This window comes from Phymastichus coffea, unplaced genomic scaffold (genome assembly GCF_024137745.1).
Source record: "Phymastichus coffea isolate CEN01 unplaced genomic scaffold, Cenicafe_Pcof_1.1 PCOF00116, whole genome shotgun sequence".
Lineage (NCBI taxonomy): Eukaryota > Metazoa > Arthropoda > Insecta > Hymenoptera > Eulophidae > Phymastichus > Phymastichus coffea.
In genome coordinates, this window is record NW_026706927.1 from 717,589 (window position 1) to 742,878 (window position 25,290).

At 37.0% G+C, this 25,290-nt stretch overlaps 5 protein-coding genes across 6 annotated transcripts; 1 reads left to right on the plus strand and 4 right to left on the minus strand.

The window, feature by feature from the left end:
- The first annotated feature begins 145 nt into the window (after window positions 1-145).
- Window positions 146-2,184, plus strand: LOC131670814 (beta-1,4-galactosyltransferase 4). The gene is made up of 2 exons (XM_058946762.1): window positions 146-1,187; window positions 1,272-2,184. Exons 1-2 carry the CDS (start codon window positions 300-302, stop codon window positions 1,464-1,466), a joined length of 1,083 nt encoding a protein of 360 aa, XP_058802745.1. The 5' UTR covers window positions 146-299; the 3' UTR covers window positions 1,467-2,184.
- On the minus strand, window positions 1,792-7,420 carry LOC131670809 (RNA-binding protein 5-like). Of its 2 annotated transcripts, none has more exons than XM_058946750.1 (7): window positions 7,191-7,419; window positions 6,098-6,708; window positions 5,932-6,001; window positions 5,177-5,250; window positions 4,222-4,335; window positions 3,410-4,148; window positions 1,792-3,321 (listed from the first exon to the last, which is right to left on the minus strand). In XM_058946750.1, the coding sequence occupies exons 2-7, from the start codon at window positions 6,683-6,685 to the stop codon at window positions 2,198-2,200; spliced, it is 2,709 nt and encodes a 902-aa protein (XP_058802733.1). In that variant the 5' UTR covers window positions 6,686-6,708; window positions 7,191-7,419; the 3' UTR covers window positions 1,792-2,197. The 2 variants fall into 2 exon arrangements, with proteins under 2 accessions (XP_058802733.1, XP_058802734.1); XM_058946751.1 differs by having other exon boundaries at window positions 2,188-3,321; window positions 3,422-4,148; window positions 7,191-7,420.
- Window positions 7,421-7,991: 571 nt separating this feature from the next.
- Window positions 7,992-11,769, minus strand: LOC131670812 (cytochrome P450 9e2-like). Its single transcript, XM_058946758.1, has one exon. It carries the CDS (start codon window positions 11,624-11,626, stop codon window positions 10,106-10,108), a length of 1,521 nt encoding a protein of 506 aa, XP_058802741.1. The 5' UTR covers window positions 11,627-11,769; the 3' UTR covers window positions 7,992-10,105.
- A 6,207-nt stretch (window positions 11,770-17,976) lies between these two features.
- On the minus strand, window positions 17,977-20,601 carry LOC131670842 (cytochrome P450 9e2-like). Its single transcript, XM_058946813.1, has one exon. The coding sequence runs from the start codon at window positions 20,593-20,595 to the stop codon at window positions 19,075-19,077; it is 1,521 nt and encodes a 506-aa protein (XP_058802796.1). The 5' UTR covers window positions 20,596-20,601; the 3' UTR covers window positions 17,977-19,074.
- A 447-nt stretch (window positions 20,602-21,048) lies between these two features.
- LOC131670838 (cytochrome P450 9e2-like) lies at window positions 21,049-24,942 on the minus strand. Its single transcript, XM_058946810.1, has 2 exons — window positions 23,527-24,942; window positions 21,049-22,636 (listed from the first exon to the last, which is right to left on the minus strand). The coding sequence occupies exons 1-2, from the start codon at window positions 24,823-24,825 to the stop codon at window positions 21,050-21,052; spliced, it is 2,886 nt and encodes a 961-aa protein (XP_058802793.1). The 5' UTR covers window positions 24,826-24,942; the 3' UTR covers window position 21,049.
- Between the last annotated feature and the right edge of the window lie 348 nt (window positions 24,943-25,290).

The following is a 25,290-nucleotide window of genomic DNA, read 5'->3' on the forward strand; positions in this document are numbered from 1 at the left end:
AATTAACTATCAAAAGTATATCAGAAGGTAAGAAAGAGATCTAAAGAAGAAATTAATATAGAGTAAAAATGGTTTTTTATGGCGCTTGCGCACATTTCCTTATTTATGTATGCATTAGTACATACATACGTCAGTGTATTAGCACGAAAATGTATAGTCTGTAATATATCTATAGTTTGCACAGTAATACTGTGCTCTTATCTATTTTCGTGTATAGTATATTTCTCTCTAAAAACCCTTAGACAACATGTGATAAACAATGTTAAACTTTACAACAACTGTATTCTTGTCTGTCAGAAATGCAAAATTCTATATTAAGATCTAAAAAATGTATTTTACATGAGGAGGTTACTATGACGCAAAATATTGGATCAAGTTCACTGATTATTATGCGAAGGTTGATAAATGTTTATAGATTATTGTTCAGTTTAATTTACGAGTATGCCAAGGGTTTAGCAATTTCTGTAACAGCGATATTACTACTAACATTTTGCTTGCATCCTGGACGTTTTGCCTCACATTATGAACATATCAAAGCCGAAGAAATTGTTTCAGAGTTGGAAAAGGCTTATACACCAAAAGGCAATGCTTGCGCTGTTAATATAAGCGATAGAAAGTTTTCGCAACTTTTGTACCCAAATGAAAATCCCACAGAAGAACCAGCAGCATTAGCTCGAAGATTAGCTGTGTTACCTGGAGGTCAATGGAGACCATCAAATTGTCAACCTGTTTACAATGTTGCGATTATTCTTCCTTACAGAAATCGTCAGAAACAGTTGCATATATTTATGGATTATATTCACCCTTTTTTACAATCACAAAATTTAGATTACAGGATTTTTGTAATCGAACAAAGTGAGACCAAAGAGTTCAATAGAGCTAAGCTTTTTAATGTAGGATTTGTTGAGGCAACTAAAGTTAGCGACTTCCACTGTTTTATATTTCAAGATGTTGATCTTATCCCTCAGAATCCAAATAATATATATGCATGTACTAAATTACCAAGGCACATGAGTTCAAGTGTGAATACATTTAGATATAATCTTCCTTACAATGGTTTATTTGGAGGAGCTGTTGCACTTTTGAGACAGCAATTTGAAAAAGTTAATGGTTTTTCAAATGTGTACTTTGGATGGGGAGGTGAAGATGATGACTTTTATAGTAGATTACAAAGTAGAGGTTTTCCTGTGAGTACAATTATTTTAATACTTTAATAAGAAGAAAATAAAGATCAAATAATAATTAAAATATTCAACATTGATTATTTTTAGGTGGTCAGATTTGGACCAGGTATAGCACAATATTACATGCTGAAACATAAAAAGGAATTGCCTAACAGCGCACGATTTAAGCATTTGAAAAATGGAGCAAAACGATTTGATACTGATGGTATAAGCGATCTTGAATATAAAGTTTTAAATCATCAATTGCGCCCATTATATTCTTGGATTCTAGTCGATGTTTGAAATTACACTTCGAATGTGATCTTGATAAACTTTTTACAATAGTTAATTTTGTTGTCACACTGAAAATTATCAAACGAGAATCTTATTTTTAGAGTAATTGATCTGCAAAAGTGAAATAATGTAAATGATTGTATATATGTTATTATTTGTTTAAATGAACTGATTATAGTATTATTGTACAAATTATAATTTTTTTTATAATATAGTTACCATTTAGATTTCTTAATAAATGTAACGTTAATAAAGATTTTTTTCTCAAAAAAACAAAACTTTAGCAATTAATTTTTTTATTTTAATACACAAAATGAGTAACAGCAAAGCATTTAAGTAAATTATACAGACGAAATAAAAAATAGTTTACAACTTTTTGATGTATACAATTTTTCAAAGTATAAAGATTAAAAAAAAGCCATGTGTGATTACAAATCTACAATTTTATATATAATTTTTAATAAACAATGTATTGAATAAAATTGACGTTCATCATTAACTATTTTTTAAATTGATCATTAATCACTACAGGCAATAAAGTCGTTAAAGTAAATCTGGCTTTATTGAAATATGTTGCTGGTGTGGAAATGGATTCAATGATTTAGTAATTCGCCGAACAACAGTACAATAATTGACTGTTATGTACAAATGATTTGTCATTGTTACGTAATTATAAGATACGTATAAATCGACGTGTAACAAAAAAGAGATAAACAAATCAAGATGATTTATTTGTTTTATTAATCGGAAAGTTCTTGATAGCGGGCATACATCATCTTCTTCACACAGTCTTTGTATGTATCTCCGGGCAATGTATTGTACGTCGAAGACTTTGCACCTAATCCAGCCGTAGAAACTCGACGTTCTGCTTCAATTATGCTTGTTCTACCTTGATTTGCTTTACCAAGTCCCATACCTTCACTCCAGCCCATTTTTTGCAAAAGCTTATTGCCAACGTTGTCAGAGCCTATTCCGGCTTTAGTTGGTTCCTCGTAAGACGTGGCTATTTCTTCATTTCGGCTCTTCAGATACTTCTCTTTGAGTCTGTTTGGTTGTGGTGGTTCTGGTTCTCCGTACTTGGCACGTCGCTCCTTCGCGCGATCTCTGTATTTGTTATTTCGTTGTTGAGGATCATTAGGATCGAGACCACGAACTTGATACCAATTCTCCAGGTTCTGTTTGTGCAAGTCGGATAATTGCTGATGTCTCGTTAGAGCTTCCTTGGTGGGGAACTGACGTTTGCAGAGAAGGCAAGCGAGCTTACTCCAGTCTGTATGTTGTCTGTCCTCTTGCTGTACATCCTCAATCTCTTCTTCGGTGTCACTACCGCCACCGTAAGCAGCGACCAATCCATTATTACCACTGATATCTTCGTCCTCCAAGTACATCGCGGTTGCTAGACTTTTCTTCTCAAGAATAGCGTAGCCAGCATCTGCAGCTCCACTAGTTCCACCACCACTGTTTTGGAAACCTCCTTCTACACTCTGATCGGCGGTCCAGTTGGTTTTGGCATTCTCTTTTTTCTGGTTAAGAGTCTTCGCCCATCGCTCCATATCTTTAGCGATTTTCTTGGCAACTTTGACTTTATCCTGTTTCGTTTCTTTCCTCTTGTCGTCCGTCATTTCTCCAGCTTGCGGATTGACCTCGGCTGTCGCACCAGTCATCGCCGGTGCAGCTACCTGTGTAGCAGTTGTATTATGCTGTGCAGGTTTGTACGACATTGTCTCAGCGTCCCAGTATAGGAATTGTTGCGTGTGACTGTTGTAATAGTATTGTGAGTTTGGATCGTAGTAGAGACCAGTGCTGGAGTCGTAGTAGTAACCAGAGCTCTCGTCGTAGTGATACGAGCTAACGTCAGGAACAGCTGCAAGCGCAATATTGGCAATCAGAAGTTTCTGAAGCTCGCGAGTGAAAAAAGAACAACAAAAGTGGGTCGACAAAACAATACTCACTATAGGTCTTACCGTCACTCTCGTGTGCAGGAATGCGCCCAGTCGCAAGTGTCGTGCTGGTCGGTACGGATGGTGTGGGTCGACTCCTAATCTCATCGGCGTCGGTGACTTTTTTAGAGGCTTGCAACTGTTGCATAGCCGAGTGTGCCACTGCCGCCGCGGCGTTGACCCTGTCCGTTTGATTTAGCGAGGGCATGGTTATTGTGGAACCTTGCATTATCTGATTCTGGTAGTACTGGGTGTAATACTGTAGATAGTGGGCCTTTTGTGCAGGCGTCGTGGCGTACAGATTCGCACTGTACTCGGCTAGCTGGGCAACATCCTCCAAGGAGTAACGGCCGTTGTCCGACGCCTTCCAACCAGTCTGGCCAACCTGCTGTAGTTTGCAGAAGGCGACCTCGACTTTGCGTCCGTCAACTTGAAGGCCTTGCTTGGTTAGTGCCGAATGCAAGTACATAGCGTCGACGACATTCGCCATCTCCAAATAACAAACACCGCGAGATGTGTTGGTGAGAGCGTCGCGACCGATGCGGATACTGCGAATCGGTTGCTGGGAAAGGCCTTGCATGGCTTGCAGTACCGAATCTTCTGTAGTAAGTACATCTAAACCTCGCAGAAGGACAATATTGGTGGGATACGAGCTTATTTCGTCACTCCCTTCACCACCCTCCTCGCTCTCGGCTCGTGAAGCTGTGCATTTGAAACAGGTCTCGCGCCTCTTGAAGTTATGTGCACCACACTGTAAAAACGAGCGTATTAGGATCCACATTGTGATAATAAATGTTAAGTGTCCGAATGAGATTAACACGTACCTTGACGCAGTGCCAATCGGATACGTTCTTGATTATCGGCTTGTCTGGGTGCGAATCTTTGGGGATGCTGTACTGCATGACGGCACGATACTGATCCTGTAGCATTAGGATGCCCTGAAACAAAATATTTTAGTGTTATCCTGTTCAATGCTCAAAGTAGCAGTTCTGTATCTCTCCCGAAAAGCTTGCTTCTTTTCTCATTGATGCTGACAGACTAGAGAATCTTTCTACAAAAGGTAAAAACGTTTCCGTATACACAAGTATTGCTCATTTTTAAAAGTTAAAGTTATATGGTCATCCGATAAAAAAATTGTTCAAAAAACTTGCTCAAAGTCGCAATGACAATTGCAAAAATTTCGATTCTCATTTCACACGAGATGATGTCTGTAAAAAAAATGTTACAGCTGAATCTAACAAGAGGGACGGGCAATATAGCAAGGAACACAGTAATTGCTGAGATTGTCGAGGGATGCGCATGCAATGCTCGGGGGAAGTCCAATAAGAGGGCGATCTTCGTGGACAATCTGGAAGGGATGGGAAGGATGTTGTTTAGATCCAGCTAGACATGTGTGAAAAGAAATAAAGAAATCTAAAGAGAAAACAATACATAATGTTGCGTGTACATAACATGTGTCCTAGGCGCATTAGAAACAACGTAAAAAAAGTAAATAATGCAGTAAAAAAGGTATGGTAGAAGAATATATGAAGTATAAGAGGAAGTAGCCTTTTGAAAATAGAGGTGGTGTGCAGCCGGGGGGCTGGGTTGGCAGGTTCCCCAGCCCAGCGGACCGCGTTACCGTGCCCTGTCGCGCCACGGGGCGTCCAAGTGGCACACAAAGCGCATCTCTCGTGAGTCGCTTCGATCATCTTTTCTCTCTTTCTCTCTCATCATCATCATCATCATCATCTCTCACAAGTGTGTGTCGGGACACTGGATTGAACTTCGTTTTTCTACCTGTTTCATCTCCATCCAGCGTGCGGCCTCCTGAGTCGCGTTAAACTCGACGAATGCAAAACCTCGCGAAGCACCTATACAGAGCAAATATACAGATATCCAGAGTTAATCGACGTTTTCTGCCTGGGTTTGTCTCGCTGAGGGCAGGCAATGTGACACAGCACCAACCATCGATTGAGACTGACAAAACGAGATCGAAAACCACAAGCGTACCGACAATTTTTTCTCTCTCTCTCTCTCTCTCTCATCTTTTTCCCTGAGTTTTTTCTTGCTTGCTTTTTTATACTTCACTGCTCTCGTTTTAGGAAAAATACTTCCAAAGCTAAGATCGACCGTCTTAGCTTTTATAGTCTTTTTTTGTCTCTTTTTTGTTCAAAGTCTTTTTCCTTTTTAATTTTGATAGTTTAAGTCTTGAACTTTTTTGTAGGATCTTTTAAAGTCACAGATTTTTATCTTTTTTGGTTTTTTTTGTTTTTGCATCTCCATAGGCGTCGATGTCAACCAAAGTTATTACTTCTTTTGATTTGAATTAAAATAAAATTTATGATCAGTCGACGCCTATGCCGAGCGTTACTTACCTTATGGTCCTTAATGAATTACAAGAGGATAATAATCTAATCAATAGGATGAGGAACTGGGTGTACAAAGTTTAGCTAAAGGAACTAGGTCGTTGAAAACAAATTTGCTTATTTGAAATTAAAGATACCGCTGGCACCCGACGGAGTTATTAAATTTAGCTCCGGTATGTGAATTACCTGTATCCTTCTTGCGTATAAGCCTGATGTCCTTTGGCATCAGTCCACAATTTAGAATATCTTGTCGAACCTACAACATGCAAATGGAAACCTTCATTACTAACATATCCTAAATTGCCATGAAGATTCTGAAAAAGTTACTCAGATATTAGTCATTAATGCTTACATCATTTTCAGTAATGTGCTGTGCTAGTCCACGAATCATTATGGTGTTATTGGGAGTTTGGTTCTTGTAATGGACTCCTTCCATGCCCATGCCATAACTCCGTGAATGATCAACATCATAGTCAGAGCCCTCGCGACTGTGATCATCATCTCTGTCACGACTTCGATCATCTCTACGTGACCTGCGATCACGATCCCTGTCCCTATCGCGATCCCTTCGTCGTTCTCTGTCACGGTCGCGATCTCGTTCTCTATCCCTATCACGATCCCGGTCTCTGTCTACAGAGTCTCTGTCCCTTTGTCGTCCGTGACGATCTTCGCGATCCCTATAATTTCTATCCCTGTCATCTCTGCTTCTGTCTCTTCTATCCCTAGACCTATCTCTTTCTCTACCCCTGTCTCGTCTATAGGGTCTGTAATCTGGACTTTGTTCTCTTTCCCTGTCTTCATATTCATTGTATTCAGGCGATTGACTATTTCTGTATTCCCTCTGATCTCTCTGGTAATCAGAGTAATCTGGGTCTGACCGATGATCCACTGGTGCATAACCTGGTTCCCAGGGGTCGATAGAATTGGAGTTGCTGTACATCTTGTATGAACATTTATTTTAACCTAAAAATTAAACAATTTGTTAAATATCATTTCTTGACGAGACACTAACTATCCGCATGTATGCAAGGTTTGCTAGCCAAATAAAATTTTATACTTAGTTTAAATAAAAGAAGTTGTATTTTCCTTTTCTTATTGAATCTATAATTGTTCATTTAAAGACCAACTATCAACAATTCTCTTTCTTGATAATTATTTGTGTATGAATATTCATTATTAAGATTATTATTAATCAATTTTCCCATAGCAATGTACTTGTGTGAAAAACGTACATAAGTTAAGTTTTATAATTAACTTGCTCTTTGTTTAAAATTAACAAACATACTGTTAATGCCTATCACTAATAAACTTCAACGAGATGATGTGAATAATGTATCGCATTATTAGGCAAATCAAGAAAGATTGGCATACGTGCATAGGTACTCTCAGAAAGACAAGTGAAAAGGAGAAATAACGCAAGAAGAAAGAAGTCATAGTGATCTTACCTAGAACAGTGATGGTGACTTTTGACTGTAGGGGATCACAGTACAGCAGTTCCGGGAGATAACAGGAAGCCGCGATATTTGTTAAAAGGTACGCGTTGGCTGTCCTCGTACACTGCACACCAGCAAGTCCTCGAGGTAAAATTCGTTAATAAATGGTTATTAAATGACTCGTTACGTTGATTGCGCGTTTTTTCAGCACGACGCAATGGCGTGGTGTGTTTCTGGGCTTCACTACGTGAATTACTGTATGATATATATATATATATATATATATATATATATGTACAAGACACAAGTGCCCGCGAATCTTCTGCGCAGATGGACGCCAATAATGCCAGAGAATGCTAGCTGTAGCTATAGGTGGTGCACGGCGCACACGACAGACACGCACAACATTAGAGTTTGAGGCCCGGGGTCTTCGGTTTGCTCTCGTAGTACGTGATCATACGGATCGTTGTGTTGGCAAGGCTGACTAGCACTTCTGTCTCTTTCGCACCCATGGAAATTATATACAAACTTCAGCTTTTGGTTTCACTTCAAAATGGCTTCTACGTGAGAGAATATTTGAATCCATTAGATTCAACATTTCTGTTTGACTTTTATTTCAAAAAAAAAGGAAAGTTTTCAAGTAAAAGTTCAATGGATTCAGCAATAAGAATCGATTTCATTTGAAACATTAATGAGTAATAATTAGTTATGAACTATAAAATACTTTTATTAATTCTTTCATTTTTAAATATTGATCCAAATTAATTATTTTGAAATTTTGTTGTTGTTCATCGATTGTTAACATATTGAAATGCACTTGATCGAAATTGCACTCGTAAAACGCATTTATTGAACGCTGGTAATAATTTACAAAAGCTTTGCAAAACATAATAAAGTATTGTTAGGTGTCATATCAAAACAAGTAATCTGAAATAAAAGATGCATTAGTCTCGCGAATATATATCTAGGTTCAACAGTAAGCTGAAATCCTTATTGATCTGGTCTTATGCTAAAATTCGATTTGCTGTATTTTAAAAGTGAACTAGTCTTGACATTTGATATCAAGTTAAATTAACACAGTAACAAATAAAATCTTAGTTTTACAAATACATGACCTCACACCCAAGACTTTTCCGATATCGTCGATGGAAAAATTAATAACTTCTCGGATAACACGAATTTTAGTTAACGTAAAATTTGCAGACACGATCTACATAGCGATGAAAAAATTAGTTAACGTTGCTACATTGTTAAAATCTATGACTTCTTTCCCATCAAGATAAAAATCATTTTCAGAATTTGAGCAAATCAATTTTCATACTACTAATGCACGTTGGAATTTGCATCATTGGTAAATCTAGTGAAAAAATGCGAGGAATGATAAGTGAATGAACCAGAAATCGAAAAGTGATTTTGAAAACAGTTCAAATTCTAGAGTGTAATGGGCTCGATTATGTCTGGATCGTGCAACAAAATCGTGACCCCGAAATCAAACATCACAATGTATTTCGCTGCCGTCGGTGGCGAGCATCATTTCGAAGTGTCTACTTGGAGAAAACGCACTGGCTATATATCGCACATTGGCCATCCTGGTGCATAAAGGCACGTTTCTATTATTGAAATAGCGCGGTTTTCAATTCAAGTAGCCATACACAGCAAAAATTGCAATCACTGTCAGACAGAGACACCCAGAGGTCCATGATAAATTTTGTAAAATACTTTCTGGATCAACTGACGTGTACAACGTTGAATCACTATGAGACAGACTAAATTGTAGAATGTTTATTGTGACGACTCATTCTTTTTCTTTTTTGAGCTCCCACCACCTAAGATACTCTTTTCTCTTTCCCATTAAAACTAATATACATGATACTTTTGGCGGTGATTTTTAGCGGCGTTATTTTATAATATATTTGATTCATAAAATTCTGATGACAAAGAGAAATTACTATGAATTAGTGCAATATCTATACTTCTTTTATTTTACAACGAAAATCTAACTTAACATTTGCAGTCGATTTTCAATTTGTTAAGCACAGTTATATTATACTTTTTGAACAAAAAAGGTTTGAATATTATATTTTTCAAAAAATATGAAATTTTTGAAAATTATTATATTCTATACAAACTGGTTTCAAGCTAAATATATGCTTATTATAGACAATTGTGCACGGTTTTCTTGTACACATAAGCATATAATATACATGTCCACGGTAACATGGCATGAATCATCGTGTGGCAATTGTCAAGCTTTGTTTGCGTACACAATTAGTATATTTCGATATACTAGTGCGAGAAAATGATTTGACCCTCGTGTGGACGTTTGCATCCGAGCGAAGCGAGGGAAAAAAGACCGCACGAGGGTGAAATCATCCTGAAATCGTACTTGTGTACCGAAGAATATTTTTCGATACAACGTGTGCGACGCGAGATCTTAAGCACGCTCTCTTTTCCGAGCTTGTGTAAAATCGAGCCTCGCGCCCGGCGTATCGATGCATTTTTTGTGTATAATAAAACCGTGCACAATTATTGTCCGCACGCCATAATTTACATACTTCCATTTTATAAGAAATATTAATATGAAACTATATTTGGATCTCGGATTGATTTGATATAAAGCTGCGACATTATGTTTGTTAAGCAGTGAAAGTTCCACAGAATATAAATCATCCCCGAATGTATAACTTGTTTTGTAACAGTTGCTTTGTATTCCCTTCTTGCGTAAGCATGTGTTATTTGAGTTACTACATTTCTAAACATCAAACTACAATACACCATTCGATTTATCAAATTTTATTCTTTCAGCGGTACTAATCGAAAATTTCTTTGCACCAAAATGAGGAACATTATCATACTGTAAATTCATGTTGTTAAGATATGACTTTTACATGGAGTAGTCAATGTAATCTCTTTTTATTAAAGCAATGCTAATTAGCTTTTTGACTCCGGCGTTCAATCGCCAAATAGAATCCTCCATCTGGCTTCATGTTGAATGTAGACTTGCTGTACTTCAAAGGCGAGCAAGTTTTAGCGTTGGCAACTAATGTAAACTTACTAAGTAAGTAAATGAATAAAACTTTCGTCTCCAAAATAGCAAAACGATTTCCAATACAACCTCGAGGTCCAATTCCGAATCCAAGATTTAATTCATCATTTATAGTCAACTTTTTTTGATAATATCTTTCAGGATCGAATTTGTCCGGATTGTTATAATATTTTGGATCCATGTGAATGGACGTTCCTGAAATCCAAATACCCATGCCTGGCTGAATTTTGAATGGTTTACCTCCCGGTAAAGCTGGTGGTAGCTCAAATGGCCTTTGACACACTCGGTCGAGTAGAATAGCTTGCGTATGTCGTCTCAAAGACTCATTAAAGACAGCATCGAGATATTCCATTCCTTGAACAGCATCGTACGAAGGATTACCATTGCTTTCTTCCATTACTCGATCGATCTCATCTTGCAACTTATTCTGAATTTCGGGGTTTATTGCAAGTTCGTGAGCGAGTAAACACATCTGCGTTGACGTAGTATCGAAGCCTCCAAGGAAGAAAATGAAAGCTTGCGCTGTCATTTCGTCAATGTCCAGTTTGAGATGCTTTTTCTCTGTATTTCTTGCATTCATCATCAATTGAATCATATCGGGTCTACTAATGCCTTTTTCATCTCTCGTTTTCACCATGTCAGCAACGATATTCTTGAAAAACTTGGCGGTCTCTTCGCTGATGAATCTGACGTTAAGCAGCTTCATGAGCCATGGGGCCATTCTTGCCAAAAGAAACTTCAACATAGCCCAGCCTTCAAAATTGGTACCTCTTCTACCATACACGTAGAAGTCGTTTTCCGGATTTTTCAATGAATCAATGCTAATGCCAAAGGCGCAGGTAGCAATCACGTCGTTGGTATACTTTGTGAACAACTCTTTTGTTTGCACTTCTTTTCTATCCGCATCCGGTAACTCGGACATGTAGTCGGCAATATTTTTGCCGCATTCGATCATCAGTCCGAACATAGCTTTCATTTTACTCGACGTGAACGCTGGACTTAAAAGGTTCCGAGCTTCTCGCCACCGTTCGCCGGCCATGCTAAAGAGATTTCCAGCAAAAAGCGGATCTAATTGTTCGTCGAACACGATAAAGTGATTTTGGAAGCTGTCAAAATTCTTGATTGTGATTGCTTTGATGAGCTCTGGGTCACGCAGTAATATTACTGGACGACCAAAGTCAAAAGCTCCCACGTACTTAGCCTCAGGATTGACGTTGTAAATGTCGAGCATCATCTCGGAAAAGTGTTTCCTTCGAAAAAACGAGCTCGCCATGTTGCCTAAAATCGGCCATCCTGGTGCGTAAGGCACTCCACGCTCCTCGAAGTACAGCAGCTTCTTTTTAAAATAAAAATACACTGCGCAAGTCGCCACAATTATCAAGGCCAACGTTAACGAATCCATCCTGGCATTTAAACAACAGTCCAATGCGGAGCGAGAAGATTGCTAAATATACTGCCACCGCTCAGCAGTGCCGTCAGTCGACTAGACTATATCACTCGCAAGCTGTGTTTTCAAAAGCAGTCTAACAAAATTTCCTGGTTTGACGTATACTCCCCACCAACTGCAACGGCGGCACATGCTATTTCTCATTCCATCAGCACCGATCATATATAACACTAATGCTGGCAATATACGTGACCTTTACTCAGAAGAATATACGTCTTGTGATGTTCGCGCACACTTACAGCATAATACCAAAATTAGTTTCGAATTACTTTTTTATGGTCATCTAAATATTCATTTCTTTTGGACATTAAAATGTATATTGGATTATAAATGCTGCTTGTAGCGAAAGTTTAAGTTAAAAAAGAAAATGAAAAATTTTCAACTTAACAACGTTCGTTACAGTTCGGTTTTAGCAGTCGTGCGAGTTACACGTGTATACAAATCGCTTCGGCTAGTTCTACATTTGTGTATTCTTGTACGTCGCGGCTTGCCCGCGACGTATGTGCTTAGTGCCTTCACAAATTCTTGTCGTTTATATACACTTGAATTAGTTATCCTTTCAAACGTTCACCAACACAATGCAAACCGAATCTTCCCCCCTCACACAACCGCTGAAAAGTGCAAGTGTTAATCCGCAAGAAAAAGTGCCAACTCTAACTCCTAGTAAAATGAATCCATCACCAACTCCATCGTTCTCGAAAATCGTCAGCAACAGCATGTTCCCAAAAAAGAATTTAGCCATAATTATTGACACAGCAGACGGTATTGAAATTAAAGACTATCTCAGAGGTATAGCAACTGAAACGTCTCCAGCTAACATCATCGCTGCTTCCAAAATTTCTCAAAATCGATTTTGCTGTTATCTCAACGACGAAAAGCTAGTAGATCAATTGACTAGCGAAGGAAACAACACCTTTGTAATCAACAATCAAATATTCAAAATGAGACCATATGTTGCAAAATCACGTAGAGTCATTCTTTCCAATGTCCATCCGAGTATTCCTCACGACGAAATTATTACTCAATTAAAGACAAGAGGCATAGAGCCTAAATCTAACATGAGCTGGATAAGATTGGGCTTTGCTGAAACTGGCTTCTCACACATACTTAGTTTTCGCCGACAACTATACATCGATCCGGAAGATGTCAACAAACTCCCCAAGGAGCTGACTCTCAACTACGATGAATCCATTCACCACATTTATATTTCCACAGATAAGATCACATGTTTTCTTTGTAATCAAGAAGGACACACTGCCAGGTACTGTTCTAAAAACAAAGACGAGTATACATACGAGAGTAATACACAGTCGTGCTCAAACACGACGGAACAGGTGAATAATACATCGAATGATATACTACAAGCTTTCGACAATACGAACGGAAACTCTCTCCATAACACTGCTCTTACCCAACCTACAAACCAACAATCATTCGAGCCCGAATTCAACGGACAACAATTATTTAACAAGATTAAGACACCTGACAATACGGTTTTCGCCAAATGCGCTCTATCCATCAGTACTCAAGCCTCAAATAATCAAGAAGATACCACTCGAAAAACTCTCGGCACTACTGCCCACGTAGAGAAAAGAAAAAAGTTGACGACCCCGAAAGAGCCACCCAGTGATTTGGAATCTAAGATAACCGCGGTAGCAGAAAAGACTGCCGTGCTCTCACTCGAAACCTATCCTATAACATTCGCACAACTATATAATTTCTTGAAAGATTCTTACAATTATGAGTATAAGATCATACCAGCCTTAGCGGACACATTTACTAATAATTACAACGGCTTGATAGTTATGCTAAACGACGTACACACCAACATTAATGGGAGAACAATAAAACGCAGAATTACAAGCATTATCAAGCAACTCAAAGCCACTCAGTTGAGCATGGAAGTAGAAACAACAGAAGACGACGAATACTCCAACAACGAAAGCCAATGATAAATAACTTGTATAGGTTGTATTTATCGTGTTTCTTATTTATATCACCCTTTCAATTACTATCTAATATTCAATATGCAAAAGAGTAACCAGACAGTTTACGCTCCGCGTAATAAAATTTATGTACACTCTGAATTAAAAATTTTGTACTGGAACCCTAGAAGTATTTGCAATAAAATCGATGAATTACCTGAACTTATCCAAGACATCGATATATTCGTTTGTGTAGAATCATGGTTAAAGAAAAAAGATAAATTTCTCTTCTCGGGTTTCAACACTTTGCGTAAAGATAGGGAACATACAACTGGAGGAGGCATTGTATACCTAATCCGCAATAAATTCAATTATGTCTTGAAAAAAAATATTCAAAATATTAACTTGCTTGTGGAAGTATGTGCCGTCGAAATCACCAATCTTAAATACCCTATTACAATTATTGCTTGTTACAAACCTCCGCATGTTTCTCTAAATGAACAACAATGGAACACATTATTGTGTTACACTCAAACCAGTAACGATAACTGTATTTTACTAGGTGATTTCAACTCACATAACACTGCGTGGAATTCAGACTGCACTGACACTGATGGCGAACTTCTACACGAACAAGTCGAAAAACATAACTTGTTTCTGCACAATAATAATACCTACACTCACATCAACACACATAACAACACTAAATCGAACATTGACTTACTTTTCTCAACTATCAATTTAGCTCACCTACTTAAGGTTAAAGTACTAGACAACTCCTATGGTTCTGATCACTTCCCCATCCATGCGACACTTCATACCGAGAAATCTTACTATCAAAAACGCACTTTCAAAACCCAATCCATGCGCACTGATTGGAATAAATTTTACGAAATAATAAACGACAATTACCATAAATTCTTAGATCCTGATTACGATAATCTTCCTACGCTGGTAAAATACGAGATGTTTACCCAAGTAATTAAAGAATCTATCGGAAAATGTACCCCTAAACGAAGGAAACATAATAACAGCAGCCATAGAAATCCGGTACCGTGGTGGGACAGTGAATGCGATAAAATTAAACGCCTAAGGCAAGCCGCATTTAAACGCTGGCAATTTACAAATAATATTGCAGATCTCATTAATTACAAGAGACTAATAGCATTGGCTAAAAAAACTTTCAAAAACAAAAAGAGAGAATGTTTTCGTAATTTCGCTGCAACTATCAACTTCAACTACAATCTGAAATATACATGGGACAAAGCAAAACTATTTAAAAAAAAGTGGATAAAAATAAACCCTCTAAGTAAAGAAGAAGTTCTCGACAAAACTATACAAATCGAAACTGCACTCAACACTTTATGCCCGATATGGGTTCCAACGGACCCCTCTCTCTTTTCCCATACTGAAACTAATCACTTCCTAGATGAAGCCTTCAGCTTCACCGAATTCAATACCGCGTTAAATTCCCGAGGTGACAAATCAGCTCCTGGTATGGATGGTATTAATTACGAAATTCTCCACAAACTACCAATAAAAATCCATTTAATACTACTCGACATACTCAATGAAATTTATTCCACTGACACATATCCCGATAGTTGGCTCCACACCTACATACACTTTACTGAAAAACCGAACGGAAAAGGCCTCCGCCCTTTAGCATTAACTTCTTGCATATGTAAGATTTTTGAACTGATGATCTCATACAGAATACGCTGGTGGGCCGAAACTCAAAACATCCTTCCCCCAACTCAAACCGGTTTTCGAAAAGGTTTGTCATGTTGCGACAACCTCACTTCCTTCAAATTAGACGTAGAAAACGCGTTAAACAACCAACAACACGTATTGGCAGTTTTCCTCGACGTCAGTAACGCGTTTAATGATGTACATAGTGATATTTTATTGTCTATACTTGCAAATATCGGGTGTTCAGCAAAAATAATAAAACTAGTCAAATTCTTAACTTACCATAGATTCATATATACAGAAATCAACATTGACAACCCAAAAAATTCCTACAAAGGTCTTCCACAGGGCGGAGTTCTGAGCCCTCTTCTCTATATACTCTACGTACATGGTATACTTACGGACGTAGATATTAACATTCTTAGCTCACAGTTCGCAGACGACCTAGCTCTGTACATTAAAACTGAGATTCCAGACACAGCAATACCTTTATTAGAAAAAGAGCTTACCAAGATCATTAATAATTTGAGACTAAACGGTCTTGACATATCTCTAGCAAAAACAAGTTATGTACACTTTAACAAACAAGGTTACCTCCCTGGTGAAACCGAGATCACTATTAACGATACAAGTTTGCCATCACAGAGTCACGTCAAATTCCTCGGATTGTTTTTTGACTATGAGCTAAATTTTGAAAGACATCTGAGACATGTACACGAAAAAACCAACCGAGCGTTAAACATTGTTAAATTTCTCAGAGGTGTGTGGTGGGGAGCTCATCCCAATACACTGATCACCTTCTATAAAAGTTATGTCAGGCCCATAATCGATTATGGTTCCTTTATCTATTACCCTACTCAAAAAACCAAAAAAGAAACACTAGAAAAGATTCAGTACTCGGCCATAAGAATGGCTCTGGGTTTGAGGATGAGCACTCCCACCAATATCCTCCTAGGCGAATCTAAGCTGACACTGCTAGAACACAGAACAAAGATTTTATGTACTAATTTTTTACTCAAAAAGTTTAGCGTCACGCAATCTAATACTCGTTCTACCATAAACAAGTACAGCATGAGCATTATAAATAGCAGAAAGAAAAAAATCAACGTCCTAAATGAATGTATTAAACATGTAATCTGTATAGAACATCTAATCCATACATACAACCTCCCTAGTTTGTATAATTATGACTACGAAATCATGAAAATTCCACTGAACACTAACATTGACCTCGGGTACACATTAAGAAACAGCAACAATCCTAATGATGCTTTTAACAAAGAATTCTCAAACGTCCAATCCATTAAAATCTACACTGATGGAAGCAAAAATTCAGCAAGTAAGTCTGTTGGTTCTGCATGTGTATGCCCTGAACTTAATGTTATCAAAACTAAAAGCATTATTAACAAGGCATCTATCTTCACAGCTGAATGCATAGCTCTGTCGGATGCCTTGGACATTGCTCTTGAATACAGCGATCGCAACGTAGATATTTTCACCGACTCATTAAGTCTCGTACTGGCTCTGAATAGCCCGAAAAACAAAACTGACATCAATTTTCACGTCCTAGAAATCCGACATAAGTATCTAACGTTTCTAAAAAAATCATCGGGTGAATCGTCAATCACTATTTACTGGGTTCCCTCTCATGTAGGCATACTCGGCAATGAACTAGCAGACGAACACGCTAAACTCGCTACCAATTATGCTCCTACCGTAAAACATATACCATATAGCGATCACAAACAACACTTTAAAAAGTTTATAAGTAATCAAACACTAAATAGAATTCAAAACGAAGCTAAAATCAAAGGTAAAAAATTTTTTTCGAACTACTACCAAAACAGCCCTAAGCCTTGGTTCATTGATCCTTCTCTTGGTAGAGACCTTATAGTCTTTATATGCCGTTGCCGCAGTAATCACCACAGCCTCAAAGAATCTCTACATAGAATAAATGTTGTTAGTGATGCTATATGTGACTGCGAATGGGGGGTACAAGATTTGAACCATCTCATATGGCAATGTCCACTGTTTGACAACGAGCGAAAACACTTAATGAGAGACCTACGACGCGCTAAACAATTCCCTCCGCTTGATATTAGTTCCTTTCTAGTCAAACCGAATATCCATGTTATGCAATTAGTGCTTAAATTTCTCACAAAATGTAACGTTAAAATCTAAGGTAAAATCACATGGTTTACACATTAAATAATTCATACATATGTATTCACATACTTTATATATATATTTATCTCTATTTACTTAAGTAACGAGCTAAATAACTTTGTAATTGGAAGTTAATAAAGCTACAAATTAAAAAAAAAAAAAAAAAAACAACGTTCGTTCCTTTTAATCTTGGTGCGATATCCGAGTATGATTCACGCAAAAAATCTTATATTAATCAATATTATCAACTTCGCTATCGCTATTATTTTCTTCAATACGAAAGGGGCTTACGAAGTTATTTTATCATACACTTACTTCTTGATAATAATTCCATCATTTACTGTAGACAATAAATATGAATATAAATATCGCACAATTTTATCAATCAATTATAACTTCTGAAAAACACTTGAATGATCAACTTTATTATCTAATCGCAATGAGTCAAGCTATGATTCAGACAAACCTGAAATACTTTATAAGGAAAGATCATCGTTCGGATATTTTGTGAAAAATTAAAATGTTTTAATTCCTTTTTCATAGATAAATAATACAACTTTTAACATTTTTTTTTATACTTGATTATTCACTCAAACTTATTAACTATAAACAATAAATATTAATATCAATATTGTATAATTTTATTAATAAATAATAACTTTTTGTATTTACCCCTTACATAAATTTACAAAGATTTCAATAGTACCAGTACTACAGATTATTTTATTTTTGCGTTTAATCAATAAACTAAATTCTTGTCTTATCCATAATTTTGTCGATATTATCTTGTAATTTCTTTTGGATATCTGGATTTATTACAAATTCATAAACTATAATACAGATCTGCGTGGAAGTAGTATCAAAGCCACCAATGAAAAAAGCAAATGCTTGCAATGTTGTCATAGTAAGTTTTACAGCTCTTGTGTTGATATCTGGTCCACTAATGCCTTCTTTTTTATTTCTTCTTTCAACCAAACTGTGTATTGTGCTTTAAAAACTCTAATGATGTCTTTATTTTGAATAGTCGTATGAGTAGTCAACGAGATTATTGAACAAAATAGAACTTGGTCGCTTTAAAACCATCAAAAACTACACTTTTAATTCCAAAGATGTAACAGTCTTTTTTTATGTTCTTCAAAAAATCAACAGCTACACTAAAAATATAATTGGCTATCCATCGTATAATTGGTGGTAAATAAATGTATGATTTCCTAGCCTACCAATTGGTATGACAGTTTACGGAATGTAGACACATTTTATTATCTCCGGAAAAAGAAATTTGGAATCAGAGATTTTTCAAAGTAACATTTTCACATTATTAATAACAACATTTTTTAATAAAATTACAGAATATATAACTTTAAATTTAATTTTTCCAAAAATTTGAACAGTAAACCGATCTCAATCAAGACATTACAATATGGGAAATGAGACATGTTTTTTTTAATAATATTAAAAAATTATTGTTATTGACACTTGAAAAACATCTGATGGCGTAGTTCTGTAGAAACGGAAGTATCAATACTTATAAACTTTGTAACAGTGGTTATATGTTAAATTACTTAAAATGATATTTTTAACGTTGGAAAATCATCGTTGTTGTAAATTCCGTTAGTTTTTTTATATCTTTCGATTTCGTAGTTCAATCGACAGAGAAAATCCTCCATCTGGTTTTATAGCAAACGTTGACGTATTGTACTTTAAAGGTGAACACGTTTTTTCATTAGCAACCAGATTGAATTTGCTTAACAAGTAGACAAATAAAACTTTGGTCTCTAAAATGGCAAAGCGGTTTCCAATGCAACTTCTTGGGCCTATCCCAAATCCAAGATTCAACACATCGTTGATGGTCACTTTTTTTTGAAAATAGCGTTCAGGATCGAATTTGTACGGATCCTCGTAGTATTTTGGATCCATATGAATAGCGGATGCTGAAAACCAAATATTTGTACCCGGTTGTATGACAAACGGTTTTCCTCCTAAATATGCTGGTGGTAACTCAAACGGTTTTTGACAGACTCTGTCCAAAACCGATGCTTGCGAATGTCTCCGCAGTGCCTCATTGAAAACTGCATCTAGATACTGCATTTCCAAAATATCTTCATATGAAGGGTTTCCTTTGCTTTTGGCCATGACACTATCAATTTCATCTTGTAATTTTTTTTGAATGTCTGGATTGATTGCTAATTCGTGAGCCATGACGCACATGTGCGAGGAAGTTGTTTCAAAACCACCGAAAAAGAAAATAAATGCTTGCGCTGTCATCTCGTTGAGGTCGAGTTTGAGATATTTTTTATCCGTGTTTCTTGCATTCATCATCAATTGAATCATATCTGGTCTATTAATTCCTTTTTCATCTCTTGTCTTTACCATATCGGATATGATATTTTTGAAAAATTTCGCAGCAGCGTCGTCAATAAACTTGATGTTCAACAGTTTACACAGTTGCGGCGACAGTCTTGCCAAGAAAAACTTTAGCATAGCGATACCATCAAAATTAGTAACCCTTCTTCCGAGAACGTAAAATTCATTATTTGGATTTTTCAAAGAATCAATATTGATACCAAAGGCACAAGTGGCAATTACGTCGTTGGTGTATTTCGTAAATAGATCTTTGGTATCCATAGCTCTCCTTTTATTGTCCGGAAGCTCGGATAGATAATTGATGAAGTTATTCGTACATTCAACCATAAATTCAAACATACCTTTCATTTTACTGGACGTGAACGCTGGGCTCAACAAGTTACGCGCTTCGCGCCAGCGTTCATTCAGCATACTCAGTAAATTCCCACCAAAAAGTGGATCCAACTGCTCGTCGAAAACCACATTGTGATTCTGGAAATGGTCGAAATTCTTGATTGTCACCGATTTGATTAACTCGGGATCTCGCAAGAAAATCATTGGCCGATTGCCAAAGTCGAATATGCCAATGTACTTGGCGTCTGGATGCGAATTATAAAAGTCGCACATCATTGTGGAAAAGTGTTTGATTCGGAAAACCGAGCTTGCCATGTTTCCTAATAAGGGCCATCCTGGCACGTAAGGCACCTGCCGCTCCTCAAAATACGAGAGTTTCTTTTTGAAATAATAATATACGGCAGCAATGACAATCAGCGCTAAGGCCAATGTCAACAGATCCATTGCTGAATGACCTCGAGAGTAGCAAGTACAGAGCTTAGAGTGCTATATTGAATGCGCAAAGATTAAATGACTCAACGCTTTGCGAGCACGGAGTTATGACTGGTTTACTCATCAAAGACACAGGTGATATTTGAAGATCATATGCTCCAATCCCCTCCCTCTCGATAACTTTTTCTTTCCACGCTCCTAGTGGGGCTCACAAAATTCTTGCCGCGAATGACGTTTATCTTTCGTCCCGACCGCCGATCGATGGATCGGACGGTCGGTTATAGAGATGTCTGCCTGGAAATGCGTCGAACAATTCGCGAAAATTAACAATGCAACCAAATTTAATAGAATAATTTAATCCTGGCCTTTTCATTGCCGCCCTTACAAAGGTAATTTTGGAACATTGTAATGTAATTAAAATAATCTTTGCATGTAAAAATTCCTACAAAAAATGACGAAAGAGCTGCTATTGAGAACGAGGCCTTATTTCCAAACGATATCCTCCTTCTGCAACCATACCCAACTTGGATTTATCATATTTCAAAGGTGAACACGTTGTTGCAGTGGGTATTAAACTAAATTTACTGAGTACATAGAACAATAAAATTTTCGTTTCCAAAATGGCAAATCGATTGCCAATACACATCCTCGGTCCAATTCCAAAACCAAGATTCATCTCATCGTTGATGCTCACTTTTTTCTGATAATAACGTTCTGGATCGAATTTTTCGGGATTCTCGTAGTATTTTGGATCTAAGTGAATGCCCGTTCCTGAAATCCAAATCCTCATGCCTTTTGGAATAACGAAGGGTTCGGTACCCGGTAAAGCTGGTGGTAATTCAAACGGCTTAATACACACTCGATCTAACAAGAGAGCTTGAGTGTCTCGTCGTATCGATTCATTAAAAACTGCATCTAGGTATGGCATCCCCTGGATTGCGTCGTACGATGGATTGCCTCCAGTTTCTTCCAAAACTTGATCGATCTCGTTTTGCAGACGGTCTTGAATATCAGGATTGATGGCTAATTGATGCGTCAAGAGGCACATCTGCGTTGAGGTAGTTTCAAAACCAGCAAGAAAGAAAATAAAAGCTTGAGCAGTCATCTCGTTAATGTCCAGCTTGAGATATTTTTTTTCCGTCTCTCGAGCGTTCATCATTAATTGAATCATGTCTGGTCTGCTGATTCCGTGTTCGTCGCGCGTACGCACCATTTCATCTATGACATTCGTGAAAAATTTAGCAGTACCTTTGTCAATAAATCTTATACCGAGTACTTTCAGGAGTTTCGGAAATGTATTGGCGATGAAAAATTTCCACATGCTAAAATTTTCAAAGTTAATAGCTTTCTTTCCAAACAAATAGAAATCGTTTTTCGGATTTTTCAGTGAATCCACGCTGATGCCAAAAGCACAAGTGGCAATCACGTCGTTGGTATATCTCGTGAAAAGATTTTTCATGTCTATTACTTGCCTGCTCTTTTCTGCTAATTCGCTCAAGTGATTGCTGAAATTCTTAGCACATTCAAGCATCAGCTGAAACATACTCTTCATTTTGCTAGAAGTGAAGGCAGGACTCAGTAAATTCCTGGCTTCTCGCCATTGATCGTCCACCATATTTAGCAAATTTCCACCGAAAAGCGGATCCAATTTTTCATCGAATACCACATAATGATTTGGAAAAGAATCAAAGTTTTTGATAGTCACAGTTTTGATCAACTCTGGATCTCGGAGCAGAATCACCGGTCGCATGCCGAAATCAAATGCTCCGACGTACTTAGCTTCTGGATACATTCTGTAAATATCGAGCATCATTTCGGTAAAGTGTTGTCGACGAAACAGAAATTTTGCCATGTTGCCGAGTATTGGCAATCCCGGTGCGTAAGGCACATTTCGATCTTTGAAATAGTTGAGCTTTTTTTCTGCGTAATAATACAACGCGCAAATGATAACCACTATCAAGGAACAGGCTATGAGTTCCATTGTGCACTGCACGCTCGATTCAAGTATTGCAGAAACTAGCCAATGTAACACCGGTACTGCTCGCACTACTGACTAAACGACACTAAACATCATTTTATACAAGCGCTGAAGTCCCCTCTCGTGATCGGTACACGTGATTTCCCTTCTTTTCTTCGAATCTGATCGCGCGTGTGATGCAGCGCTAGCATTTTTTAAAACTTCCAGTCAGTCACTCGCTGGTAATATCGTTAAATATTTATTACGCTTTTTCTACTTATTTGTATCATTTCATTCTAAATATCAAGCAAAATATTTTTTTATTAAGTTATCAAACTTTACTCTTTAGTTGGAAATACATGATAAAATCTTCTTAACCGTGTTCTTATCGCGACATTTTATTTCAGATTTTAAATGACAAAGGGTCATCTTTATCTATTTAATACATTTATACAATTATTTACTTTTATAATTATTCGATAACAAGATGCTTTTCTATAATGTAATTTGATTTAATTGTACAAATAATTAAAAATTTAAGGCCTTTGTTTTTAGCGTCATCAAGAAACAATGATTTTTTTGTCATTTACACAGGTATAATATTTAAAAAATTGATATCATATTTTTATCTCCTAAATATCTACTACCCACTAAAAACATATCCATAATCATGGAAATAATGATTATATTTTTGAATGTTCAAACTCAATAGCAATAATGAAATACTAATTGGTCTAAAAATATTATTTTGTTTTATTTATTACAATGACTATTGCCGAGCTTAAAAAGTATGCATACAACTGTGATATTCCGAAAAATGTATGACAAAAGTGAAAATTAACTCGTTCAGTAATATTAAATAGTGAAAGAACGACCACCACCAAAATAAATATTTAATTTAATTCTATACATTTTTCATAGCAAACGTGCATGTATCTTAGTGTATTAAAAAATAAGAAGAGATCATAAAAATATTGTCACTAAACACGGGGTTTTATCTTTAACCAATATCCGCCTTCCGGGACTATGCCCCATTTCGATTTATCATACTTTAAGGGTGAACGTGTTGCTGCAGTAGGAATTATTCTAAATTTCTTTAGTACGTGGAATAACAAAATTTTCGTTTCCACAATGGCAAATCGATTGCCAATACACATTCTCGGTCCTATTCCAAAGCCAAGATTTAGTTCATCGTTAATACTGACTTTTTTCCGGTAGTAACGATCTGGATCAAATTTTTCGGGATCCTCGTAATACTTTGAATCCCAATGTGTGCACCTACCTGAAAACCCAACGATCATATCTTTCGAAATGACGAACGGTTTTGCTCCTGGCAGCGCCGGAGGTAGCTCGAAGGGTTTATTGCATACTCGGTCTATGCAAGTAGCTTGAGTATCCCTTCTCAAGGACTCGTTGAAAACAGCATCGAGGTACTGCATTTCTTGAATCGCTTCGTACGAAGGATCACCTGCCGTCTTCTCCATAACTTGATCGATTTCATTTTGAAGTCGTTTCTGGATGTCGGGATATATAGCAAGTTGATAAGCTAAAAGACACATTTGCGTCGAAGTAGTTTCGAAGCCAGCAAGGAAAAAGATGAAAGCTTGTGCGGACATCTCGTCAATATCTAATTTGAGGTGCTTCTTGTCCGTGTTTCGTGCATTCATCATCAATTGGATCATATCCGGTCGATTGATTCCCTTATCGTCTCGAGTTTTTACCACATCTGCTATTGTACTCTTGAAAAAATTGGCTACGTTCTCGTCGACAAATTTTATCTTGAATATCTTTACAAGTTTCGGGAATAGCGCTGCCATGTATATTTTTATCCTTACTAATAACTTCTGGTTTTCAAAATTACTAATTTTTCTTCCATAAACGTAGAACTCGTTATTTGGATTTTTGAACGAATCTACATCAAGGCCAAAAGCGCAAATAGCGATAACATCGTTGGTATACTTTGTGAACAAATCTTTTATATCAACCATCGTGTCATTATCTCTCGTCAATCCAGACATGTATTCGACAAGATTGTTGGCGATTTCAACCATTAACGGGTACATCGACTTTATTTTACTTGAAGTGAATGATGGACTGAGCATACTTCGAGTTTCTCGCCAATGATCGTCAACTAGACTTGCCAAATTCCCACCGAGAAGTGGATCTGATTTACCATCGAAGATGACGTTGTGATTTTGGAAACTCTCAAAATTTTTTATACCAATTGCTTTGATCAACTCTGGATCGCGTATGAATATCGACGGTGTCATGGTCGCCCCAAACATGCCAAAATATTTAGCTTCGGGAAATTCTTTGTAAAGATCGAGAATCAATTCAGTGCCATGTTTTCTTTGTAACACCACGTCGATTATGTTCTTAATGATTGTAGACCATGGTGCGAAAGGGACATTTTGATCTTTGAAATAAGCTAGTTTCTTCTTTATGTAATAACGTAACGCACACGCTGCAACAATGATTAAACTAACCGTTAACAGATCCATTGCAAAAAATAATATCAAATCACTATTATTACTGCGAGTTTATGGAAGAAATTAACGTCTATTCTCGACAGTGCGATTCTTTCGACTGATGCAATTTAGTATATATAAGCAATATGGTGAGTGCTGCGCTGAATTTCCTTCCCACTTCTTTGGATGATAACAGCACTTTACTTGTAATCAAAATGTAATAATACGATGAAAGATCGAAATATAATTAAATGTTGTACAACTAGATATACCATTAAATGC